Source organism: Anolis sagrei, chromosome 2, assembly GCF_037176765.1.
Source record: "Anolis sagrei isolate rAnoSag1 chromosome 2, rAnoSag1.mat, whole genome shotgun sequence".
Lineage (NCBI taxonomy): Eukaryota > Metazoa > Chordata > Lepidosauria > Squamata > Dactyloidae > Anolis > Anolis sagrei.
Genome location: NC_090022.1, coordinates 187,488,011 through 187,500,058, shown reverse-complemented (window position 1 = coordinate 187,500,058; position 12,048 = coordinate 187,488,011). Strand labels below are relative to the sequence as shown.

Genomic DNA, 12,048 nt, shown 5'->3' with positions numbered 1-12,048 from the left:
GGACCTCCCCAAACTACAAATCCCAAAGATGTCATAGCTTTGCACCCTGGCAGCTCAGATGGCGTCATTCTACATGCTTAGATGCAGCCCTGAAGACTTGAAGAAAGAGTGAAAAGTGCCACATTTTCTCCCCAGCGTTTTTGGCAGCCGGACTCGGGTGGGGCCGCTCCAAACGAAACCGCTTTGGAAAGGGAGCGAGGAAAAGGCCAGCTCCCATCGGGTCTGGATTGGGGGAGAAAGAAGAGGGAAGAGAAGACCCTCAACTCTATCCCCACGCACTCCCACCCCCCAAGGTGATGTTTCCACCCAGCCCACGAGACAGGCGGACGAAAAGTGTCAAGCCAAAGCCGGATTCTTCTTCTGCTGCGCGTTGTAAACACTGGCGCTGGCTGCCAGAAAGGAAGGGAGGGAGGGAAGCGATTTGGCAGCCGCTCAGAGAGAAATGGAAAGGCCTGACCCGCCGGGGGACACCCGTGGGGGGGTTGACACGTCTCCCACCCGGCCACGCACACGCCGCCCACTCTCGGGCCCCTCTCGGGTGTCAAACCCATTAATGGATCGCTTTCAAAGGATTGCCACCCGCTTCGAAGGCTTCCCCAGCCACCGGCGTCGGGCGAGCCTCGAAAGCGCCCCCTCCCACCTTATCTATCTATCTATCTATCTATCTATCTATTAATTTAAAAGTTTTGTATGCCGGCCTTCTCACCTCTCTTGAGGGACTTAGACCAGTTTCCAACCATAATATCACATACAATCAATAAAACATCATAATACATATTACAGTAAAACATTAAAACAGCAATTACAGTCAATAACTATAATGGTCACTCGTCACACAAAAATCGTTGCTCATCATCCTCCATCCATTCACCTGGGAATGAATGCAGTTTGACAGCGCTTTGAACTGCTGCAGAAACTCTGGAGTTGTAGTTCTCCCAAGGTCTTGAGCCTTCTTCGCCAAAGTTTCATAGAACCATGGAGTTGGAAGAGACATGGCTCCTTCTTTGGAGGCTTGCAAAGAGAGGCTGGATGGCCATCTGTCGGGGGTGTTTTGAAGGCGATTTTCCTGCTAATTGGCAGGGGGTTGGACTGGGTGGCCCAGGAGGTCTCTTCCAACGCTATGATTTCATGGGCCATCTAGTCCAACCCCTTGCCAATTAGCAGGAAAATCACATTCAAAACACCCCCGACAGATGGCCATCCAGCTTCTGTTTAAAAGCCCTCAAAGAAGGCGCCACGTCTCCTCCAACTCTATGGTTCTATGAAACTTTGCCGGAAAAGCACAATCAAAGCACCCCTGACAGATGGCCACCCAGCCTCTGTTTAAAAAACTCCAAAGAAAGTGCCATGTCTCCTCCAATTCTATGATCCTATGGGCCATCTAGTCCAACCCCTTGCCAATTAGCAGGAAAATTACATTCAAACCACCCCTGACAGATGGCCATCCAGCTTCTGTTTAAAAGCTTTCAAAGAAACTTTGGCGGAAAAGCACAATCAAAGCACCCCAGACAGAGGCCATCCAGCCTCTGTTTAAAAGCCTTCAAAGAAGGAGCCATGTCTCTTCCAACTCTATGGTTCTATGAAACTTTGGGGGAAAAGCACAATCAAAGCACCCCTGGCAGATGGCCATCCGGCCTCTGTTTAAAAAATTCCAAAGAAGACGCCATGTCTCTTCCAACTCTATGGTTCTATGAAACTTTGGCAGAAAAGCACAATCAAAGCACCCCTGTCAGATGGCCATCCTGCCTCTATTTAAATGCCTTCAAAGAAGGCGCCATGTCTCTTCCAACTCTATGGTTCTAAGAAACTTTGGCAGAAAAGGACAATCAAAGTACCCCTGACAGATGGCCATCCAGCCTTTGTTTCAAAGTTTTCAAAGAAGGAGCTTCCACCACACTCTGAGGCAGAGAGTTCCACTGCTGAACAGCTCTTACATTCAGGAAGTTCTTCCTAATTAGTTCAGGTGGAATCTCCTTTCCTGTCATTTGAACCCATTGCTCCCAGTCCTAGTTTCAAGAGCAGCAGAAAACTATAACTCTCAGGATCCATTGAGCCACAGCACTACATGAGGTGTCAAACTGCCTTAATTGTACGGGGGACTTAAAATCCTCAACCTTGTTGATTTTATAGGGATTATACGCAGGCATGGGCAAACTTCGGCCCGCTGGGTGTTTTGGACTTCAACTCCCAGAATTCCTAACAGCTGGTAGGCTGGGTTGCTGTAGGTTTTTCGGGCTGTATGGCCATGTTCTAGAAGCATTCTCTCCTGACGTTTCACCTGCATCTATGGCAAGCATCCTCAGAGATGGTGAGGTCTGTTGGAAACTAGGAAAATTATATATCTGTGGAAAGTCCAGGGTGGGAGAAAGAACGCTTGTAGATGTGAAGATTTCAATTGGCCACCTTGATGAGCATTTGATGGCCTGACCGCTAGTAGGCTGTTAGGAATTGTGGGAGTTGAAGTCCAAAACACCCAGAGGGCTGAAGTTTGCCCATGCCTGGCTTGTAGGGATACGCTCCCCACCTCCCAACCATCATCATAAGCAGGCCCCTCTCCTCCGTATGCTTGGCTCTCTATTAACACCCCAAATCCCCCCCCAAAACCCATCTCCATCCACACTTCAAAGCCCCTCCCGCCCCTGGGGTCCTAAGGCACTTCCAGGGCAAGACAAAAGAGTCGCAAACCAAAACCATTCCTTCTCTGACATACAGGAACCAATCAGGAGTGTTTCTCTCACAAGCTCTTTCTCTCTCACCAACCCCAAAGAGTTTTCTCAAACCAAGGGGTAATTCTCTCACTCCTTCACTCCAAAACCCCAAATTAGTGTCTTTTCACTCTCTCTTTCACTCCCAAACCAAGGATACTTCTATCTCGCTTCACTCAAACTAAGGATACTTCTACCTCCCTCTCTCTCAAACCTAATATTTCTCTCTCTTCACTCCCAAACCAAGGATACTTCTCTATCTCTGGTCACTTCACTCTTTCAAGCTAGATCTTTTTCTCTTCACTCAAACTAAGAATATTTCTCTCTACTCCCCTCTATCTCCAAACAGATCTCTCTTTCTTTCACTCCCAAACCAAGGATACTTCTCTCTCTCTACTCAAACTAAGCATACTTTTATCTCGCTATCTCTCAAACCTAATATTTCTCTCTCTCTTCACTCCCAAAGCAAGGATATTTCTCTCTACTTCCCCCACTCTCAAGCCAGATTCTCTTCACTCACAGACCAAGGATACTTCTCACTCTCTACTCAAACTAAGGATACTTCTATTTCCCTCTCTCACTCCAACCAAATATTTTTATCTCTCTTCTCTCACACAAATCAAGAATATTTCTCTCTCCACCCAAACTAAGGATAGCTTATTTCTCTCTACATCCCTCTCTCTCAAACCAGATCTCTCTTTCACTCACAAACCAAGAATACTCCCTCTCCCTCCACTCAAACCAAGGGTACTTCTATCCCCTTCTCTCACTCCAACCAAATATTTTTCTCTCTCTCCATTCAAACTAAGGATATTTCTATCTCCTTCTCTCACTCCAGCCATATATTTCTCTCTTCACTCCCAAACCAAGAATGCTTCTCTCTCTCTTCACTCACAAACCAAGGCTACTTCTCTCTACCTCCCTCTCACTCACATCAGATCGATCTCTCTCTCTTTCACTCCCAAATCAAGGATACTTCTCTCTCTCTTCACTCAAACTAAGCATAAGTCTATCTCCCTATCTCTCAAACCTAATATTCCTCTCTCTTCACTCCCAAACCAAGGGTACTTATCTCCCTCTCCACTCAAACTAAGGATACTATTAACTCCTCCTCTCACTCCAACCAAATATTCCTCTCTCTTCACTCCCAAACCAAGAATACTTCTCTCTCTCTTCACTCACAGACCAAGGCTATCTCTCTCTACCTCCCTCTCACTCACACCAGATCTCTCTCTCTCTCTCTTTCACTCCCAAACTTTGGATAGTCTCTCTACTTCCCTCTTTCAAACCAGATCCCTATTTCTCTTCACTCACAGACCAAGGATACATCTCACTTTCCACTCAAACTAAGGATACTTCTATCTCTCTCTATCACTCTCACTCCAACCAAATATTTCTCTCTCTCTCTTCACTCCCAAAGCCAGGATACTTCTCTTTACTTCCTCCACTCTCAAGCCAGATTCTCTTCACTCACAGACCAAGGATACGTCTCTCTCTCCACACAAACTAAGGATACTTCTATCTCTCTCTCTCTCACTCCAACCGAATGTTTCTCTCTCTCTTCACTCACAAATCAAGGATATTTCTCTCTCCACCCAAACTAAGGATACCTTACTTCTCCTCTACTTCCCCCTCTCTCAAACCAGATCTCTCTTTCACTCACAAACCAAGGATACTCCCTCTCTCTCCACTCAAACTAAGGATACTTCTATCGTCCTATCTCTCACTCCAACCAAATATTTTTTTCTCTCTCTTCACTCCCAAACTAAGGAGACTTCTCTCTACTTTCCCCTCTCAAACTAGATCTCTATTTCTCTCTTTCACTCACAAACCAAGGATACTTTTCTTTCTCTTCACTTAAACTATTGAAACTACTTCCCTCACTTTCAAACCAGACTTTCTCTCTCTGCCCCCCTTTTATCCCAGGATGTGACCCCAGGTTATCTGCTTTGAACCGGATTATAGGAGTCCCCACTGCCAAATAATCTGGGATCAAATCCTGGGATACAGGCCAGCCTCTTCTACACCGCCATATAACACCCAGATTATCTACTATGAACTGGATGATATGGCAATGGAGACTCAGATAATCCGGTTCAAAGCAGATTATGAGGATTATCTGCTTTGATAATGTGGGTGGTGTGGGCAGTGTAGAAGGGGCTTGTATTACTTTCACACCCAAACTACGGATACTTCTCTCTCTTTCACACCCAAACGGAGGCTACTTTTTCCACTCCTCCAACGGAGGCTACTCCCTCTTTGTGGCCCAGACCCAGACCCGAGGCACCTACACTGGAGTCGGGCCGCCTGAGGCCAGGCGAAGGGGTCCAAGCCCACGAAGCAGGGGCTGAGGCTGGACTTGCGCAGCATGCAGGCGCTCCGGTTGGTGACATCGTAGAGCTGCCTCGGCGCCACGGCGAACGCCTCCATGCAGTCGTACATCTTCCAGCCGAGGAAAGGGGACCACTCGCGACGGCAATCCCGACAGTCACAAGGCTCCTGGAGGCTGGCTGGAGGAGGAGGAGAGCCCCTCGGCGGATCCCGGGCCCCAGTCCCACGCCGCCAGCGCTCCAGGGCTCCCCGCCCGCTTGCTTCGGAAGCCACTGCCGCCGAGGCGAAGGCGGCGCGGGACTCGGGCGCCGGGGGCGGGGCCTGTCAAAGAAAGGGGCGTGGCCAAACCAAAGAGGCGGGGCTTGGCAAAGGGGCGGGGCTTCCCGGGTGGGAGGGGAAGAGAAAGGAAAACAGAGCGAGGAACGGAAACAGCCCGGGTTGGACGCACCGCATTCCCACAAAGATGATCTAGGACAGTGTTTCCCCACCTTCCTAAGGCCCTTAAGACAGCCCCCCATGTTGTGGGGATTTTCATTGCTACTTCATAACTGTAATTTTGCTACTGTTATGAATCACAATGTAAATATCCGACATGCAGGATGTCTTTTCATTCACTGGACCAAGTTTGGCACAAATACCCAATGCTTGTGATCCCGCCAGCGTTGCAGGCGCGTTTGGCAGGGACGCGAGACAGGGCCTTTTCTGTGGTGGCCCCCCGAACTCTGGAACACCCTCCCCAAAGATCTTAGACAGGCCCCTACATTGGCAGTCTTTAGAAAGAACTTGAAGACCTGGCTGTTCCGATGTGCCTTCCCAGAATAGGAACCTCCAATACCAAGTCCCAGAAGCACTTTATTAGAACTAAGATTGCTGCACACTGCACACTGCACTTACCCTATAATCCTTACATATCACCTGTCACATCAGCACTTTTAATCCTGTACCCATTTACTCTGGCCCGGCCCAGTTTTATAGTGTCTTGATGTATTGTTTATTGCTTGTTGTTTAATATTGCTTTAATTGTTTTTAATTTGCTTTAGGTGTTGTATTGTTACATTGTGTTTTGAGGCTTTGGCCTTTGTACGCCACATTGAGTCCTTCGGGAGATGCTAAGGTAAAGGTAAAGGTAGTCCCCAGACATTAAGTCCAGTCATGTCTGACTCTGGGGTGTGGTGCTCATCTCCATTTCTAAGCCGAAGAGCCAGCGTTGTCCGTAGACACCTCCAAGGTCATGTGGCTGGCATGACTGCATGGAGCGCCGTTACCTTCCCGCCGGAGCGGTACCTATTGATCTACTCACATTTGCATGTTTTCAAACTGCTAGGTTGGCAGAAGCTAGGGCTGACAGCAGAAGCTCACGCCGCTCCCCGGAATTGAACCTGCGACCTTTCAATCAACAAGCTCAGCTGCTCACTGCTTTAACCCACTAGGCCACCGGGGGCTCCACCGGGAGATGCTAGCGGGGTACAAATAAAGTTAATAATAATAATAAATTGAGTGGAAGGGCCCTTGGTATATATACCCTGTTGACTCTCGAGCCAGGCCTCGTCCCCCATTCTGGATCTGCATTTCGTTTTTCCTTCCAAAGTGGAGTATCTTCAACAGGAACAAATGCAAGATACTCCACTTTGGCAGGAAAAACTAAATGCAAAGATGCAGAATGGGGGACAATGCCTGGCTCGAGAGCAGTACGTGTGAAAAAGATCTTGGAGTCCTTGTGGACAACAAGTTAAACATGAGCCAACAATGTGATGTGGCTGCAAAAAAAGCCAATGGGATTTTGGCCTGCATCAATAGGAGCATAGTGTCTAGATCTAGGGAAGTAATGCTATCCCTCTATTCTGCCTTGGTCAGACCACACCTGGAATATTGTGTCCAATTCTGGGCACCACAATTGAAGAGAGATATTGACAAGCTGGAATGTGTCCCGAGGAGGGCGACTAGAACGATCAAGGGTCTGGAGAACAAATCCTATGAGGAGCGGCTTAAGGAGCTGGGCATGTTTAGCCTGAAGACAAGCTAAATGTGTCCAGAGGAGGGCGACTAGAATGATCAAGGTTCTAGAGAGCAAGCTCTATGAGGAGCGGCTTAAGGAGCTAGGCATGTTTAGCCTGAAGACAAGCTGGAATGTGTCCAGAGGAGGGTGACTAAAATGATCAAGGTTCTGGAGAACAAGCCCTATGAGGAGTGGCTTAAGGAGCTGGGCATGTTTAGCCTGAAGAAGAGAAGGCTGAGAGGAGACATGATAGCCATGTATAAATATGTGAGAGGAAGTCACAGGAAGGAGGGAGCAAGCTTGTTTTCTGCTTCCCTGGAGACTACGACATGGAACAAACTACAAGAAAGGAGATTCCATCTTAACATGAGGAAGAACTTCCTGACTGTGAGAGCCGTTCAGCAGTGGAACTCTCTGCCCCGGAGTGTGGTGGAGGCTCCTTCTTTGGAGGTTTTTTAATAGAGGACAGATGGCCATCTGTCAAGGGTGCTTTGAATGCAATATTCCTGCTTCTTGGCAGAATGGGGTTGGACTGGATGGCCCAGGAGGTCTCTTCCAGCTCTTTGATTCTATGACTGGTAAGTTCTGCTGAACCTAGAGTTAACATACAGGAAGTAAAACAGGTAACAACATAAAAGTGCATGCAAAACTCAGAAGATATAGAGAAGGAACAAACTGAGGACTTGGATAATCCAGTTCAAAGAAATCCTAACAGCTGGTAAACTGGCTGGGATTTCTAGGAGTTGTAGGCCAAAAGTTGAGTTCTTGGTGGTATGGGCATATCACATCACCTTGTCTCTCTCCTGAGGAACCTGTATAAGGACCAAGTAGCAACAGTAAGACCAGACCACAGAACAACAGTCTGATTCAAGATTGGGAAAGGAGTAGGGCAGAGCTGTATACTCTCACCCTACCTATTCCACTTGTATGCAGAACATACAATCATGCAATATGCGGGGCTTGACGAATCCAAGGCTGGAGTTTAAATTGCTGGATGAAACATTAACAACCTTATATATGCAGATGATACCACTTTGATGGCCGAAAGCAAGGAGGAGCTGAGGAGTCTTCTAATCAAGGTGAAAGAAGAAAACGCAAAAGTTGGGTTGCAGCTAAACATTAAAAAAAACCCCCAAGATTATGGCAACCAGACTGATTGATAACTGGCAAATAAAGGGAGAACACGTGGAGGCCATGACAGACTTTGCATTTCTAGGTACAAAGATTACTGCAGACGCAGACTAGACAAGTCAGTCTAGTCTGCAAAGGCCTGATCCCAGAGCCAGGATTTCACTTTTTTCGGAAAGACAGGAGAAACGGAGCAGATCTGATTTCATTTAGGAGGGAATTCCATAGCTGAGGGGCCACCACAGAGAAGACCCTGTCTCTCGTCCCCACCAAGCGTGGTTGCGATGGTGGGGGGTCTGAGAGCAGCCCCCCCAGATGATCTTAAGGTCCTAGGTGGCTCGTTGTGGGAGATACATTCAGACAGGTAAATTAGGCCAGAACCATTAAGGGCTTTATAGGCCGAAGCCAGCACTTTGAAGCTGATGGGCAGTCAGTGGAGCTGGTGTAGCAAGGGTGTTGTGTGCTCTCGGTACTCTGCTCCCATGAGCAATGTATAATTCACCTACAATCAAAGGGTATTCTGAACTCCACCAGCAATAATTGGACCAAATTTGGCACTCCCACGACGAACAGAAAATACTGAAAGGGTTTGATGGGCACTGACCTTGAGTTTTGGAGTTGTAGTTCACCTACATCCAGAGAGCACTGTGAACTCAAACAATGACGCATCTGGTCCAAATTTGGCACAAATACTCAATATGCCCAAATGTGAATACTGATGGAATTTGGGGGTGGGGTGTGTGTGAAGACCTTGACATTTGGGAGTTGTAGTTGCTGGAATGTAATCTACAATCAAAGAGCATTCTGAACCCCACCAACGATAGAATTGGGCCAAACTTCCCATGCAGAACCACCATGACCAACAGAAAATACTGTGTTTTCTGGTGGTCTTTGGCAACCCTTCTGACGGCCTCTCATGACTCCCCCAGGGGTCCCGACCTACAGGTAGAGAAACACTGATCTAGGAAATGCATGCACGCACCACAATCCATAGGCACAATGTATAGCGTGGACCCTCGGCATCCCCCCCCCCCCCATGGATACTGAAACCGCCAGGCTAGAACTTATCTATTCAGACAGGCTTTCAAAGATGAAGGTGTTTAAGATCTAGTCTGGGGGATTAACTTTAAATATGTGTTGTTGAAGGCTTTCATGGCTAGAATCACTGGGTTGCTGTTTGTTGCTGTGAGGAAGCAGCCAGGCTTTGAAGCTGAAAGGCCATTCGATGCTAACCGAGCTGGCCACTTGCAACATTCACACTTCTGCACAATTGAACAGGAAATAACACTTTTAAAGCAGAAACAGATATTTTTAAAATGTTGTTACATAGTGTTATTTTGAAGGGAAAAAAACTGTTCCTGGTTTGAAAGCGATTCCTGTTTAATTATGCGGTAATTACTTTGGAAGTAGTTGCTCCACTCCGGAAACTTTGTCTTTGTGGCTGCCACAAACTATGTTGGATTGGTTGAAACTCTATGAGATATTCACTGAAAAACTGCAGCAAAATGTGTTAATAAACATTGTCCTTGTTTTTTATGATAGAATCAATTAAGAAACGACATTGATAATCCAGGAACAAAAATAGTGTTACGTAGTGTGATCTGACCTTGAAAGCTAAATAGAGTCAGCCCAAACGACTACTTGGATGAGAGACGGCCAACAAATTCCACCTCCTGTAGGCAATATTTCAGAGGAAGGAACATGCAACATCAAGGCACATACACATAGAAAGAGGCCTGTGGGCCGTGAGACAAAATAAAAATATTGCCTCCAAATAATAATTCTCATCACTAATTTGCTATGTTAAAAAAATCCTGCCTGAATCTGTCCAATCCACAATGGCTAATTTGATCCTGTGAATGCGTCTGCTCTCCAGAAATCAACAAATAAAACTTTTCCAGCATGGAAATAAACATAATTATCTGTGCTAATTGTTGGAAATCAGCTTCCTAAAAGGTCCAGGTGTTCAAAACTTCCAGAATGATGTTAATCTATTTAGTGCAAATCTTTCAAACATTTCATGTCAGTGACACACTTTTTAAACATGCATCAATTCACAACACACGAATATAGTTTTATTAGCAAAACAGAGGTTAAACCAATCCCTTATGAATGATAACTTGTAAGGAAGAAGCCACCAGTTTGTAAAGATTTTGCAAAGATGCCACCACTTTGTAAAGGCTTATTAAATTGATAACGTAGCTAATAGCTAGTAATATTGAATGGTCTTTCTTCAAGATGTAGTGTGACTTAACTCTGGAAAGGATGTGTAACAGAAACCGGGCTTTATAAGAAACTGTAACAAGTTTATTGAAATGTTGCAGAAGCTTAATGGTTTCAATGTTTCTTGACTCTTAGAGGCACATATCTTCAGAGGTTACATTTATAATATTTCTTAAACCAACTCTGGAAAGGGCTCTTCCTTCCACTAAACAGATTTCAAACTATTTTTCTTCAAACTGTGTTTCTTTCCTTAATAGATTACTTCAGATACAAGCTTATTCTTTCTTTATGATATTTCTGTTGCAATAAAGATTCTCACTGGGTTTCTCTCACCCCTTCCACTCATACACTAACTACTAATATAAATAAGTCAACTCGACTTATCTAAACTACCTAGGCTAAAATCCAAAACCTTCCGGATCCTCACTACAATAGAATTAGCCTTTCCCTGTAGTTTTAAAACTACAGTCTACCTTCCTGGTTCTCACTACTACAGAACCAACCACTCCTGTAGTTCGCTGATGACAGACTGACTATTTTAAAATGGCTGCCCTGCCAAGTGGCAGTTGGCTCCACCCCTTTTTCCATAGTAACCCAGCTCAAAGTGAGCTAAGCTGGCTACCATTCCCCCCAGTTATGCAACTTTTAATACCCTTTCAAACGCCCATCTACAACTATACATAACAGTAGATTAAAATTTACACTTCACCACATACCTAAATTGCAATAACAATATATATGGGGACACAACATAACACATGAAAATCTTTCATTTTTGTGTTTGAAAACATGATTTGTAAGCTAACATATACTTCCAAGATTTTTGTAATTTCTCGTTATGTTCAGGCGACATACCTACACATTGTAGTCAATCCACTAACAAGTTGCCAAACTCAGTTTGGAAAGCTCTGGCTTACTGCAATCAAAGTACCCACAACATTTCTGTAGCACTTTGTAAACTAACAGATTAAGGCCTGTGTTTTCACGAATTGCTGTACGGTACATCTGATGCAGCATAAAAAATGGGTGGCCCTCCCAATTATTTGGAAATGATTCTGATGTGCCACAGATAACAAGCCTGTCCTCAAAAATCTGTCCCTCACATATAAACAGCACATGCCAAAGTAGGGTAATATTACGGAGTCAAATGTTATTATATTTGGCAAGCTAGCTCTTTAGTTTAAAAGGCTTCCAGGAGGCAAGAGAGGGCAAGTCAATCCAAGAATACTTTGCATTAGTCTGAAGAGTAACCTTTCTGGGGGGGAAAGTAACAAATAGTCCAACAACATTGATCTAAAGGCATAAGGAAGAAGTAAATTTAGTTTTAAATAGGGCAAGAGTATCACACTGTCTCACGTGTATGTTGATACATTTTATAAAGACATGGACAAGACGTTAACACCCTCTCAAATGTGCACCACACAACTGAATAAAATCCCACATTCTCTGCTTTAAATTGGGATATATGGCAGTGTGGACTCAGATAACCCAGTTCAAAGCAGATATTATGGGATTTTCTGCCTTGATATTCTGGGTTATATGGCTGTGTGGATGGACCCTTAGGCAACTCTGACACAGATGTGTGTGTGTGATTTTAAGTCACTTGTCAACTTAAGGCAACACCAAAAATTTCATAGGATTTTCTTAGGAAAGGAATATTCAGAG

General features: G+C 45.4%; 1 protein-coding gene across 5 annotated transcripts in view; it reads right to left on the bottom strand.

The window, feature by feature from the left end:
• The window catches only part of RARG (retinoic acid receptor gamma), a 179,415-nt gene that overhangs the window by 51,889 nt on the left and 115,478 nt on the right, over positions 1-12,048 (bottom strand). The window contains exon 1 of one of the 5 annotated variants that reach the window (XM_060762923.2): positions 4,997-5,345. The exons of 3 other annotated variants lie outside the window; for them this stretch is intronic. In XM_060762923.2, coding sequence (XP_060618906.1) covers positions 4,997-5,147 — 151 coding nt within the window. In that variant the 5' untranslated portion in view covers positions 5,148-5,345. Of the gene's footprint in view, positions 1-4,996; positions 5,346-12,048 lie in introns of those variants that run through there. One more of the 5 variants, XM_060762926.2, reaches the window with a different exon arrangement.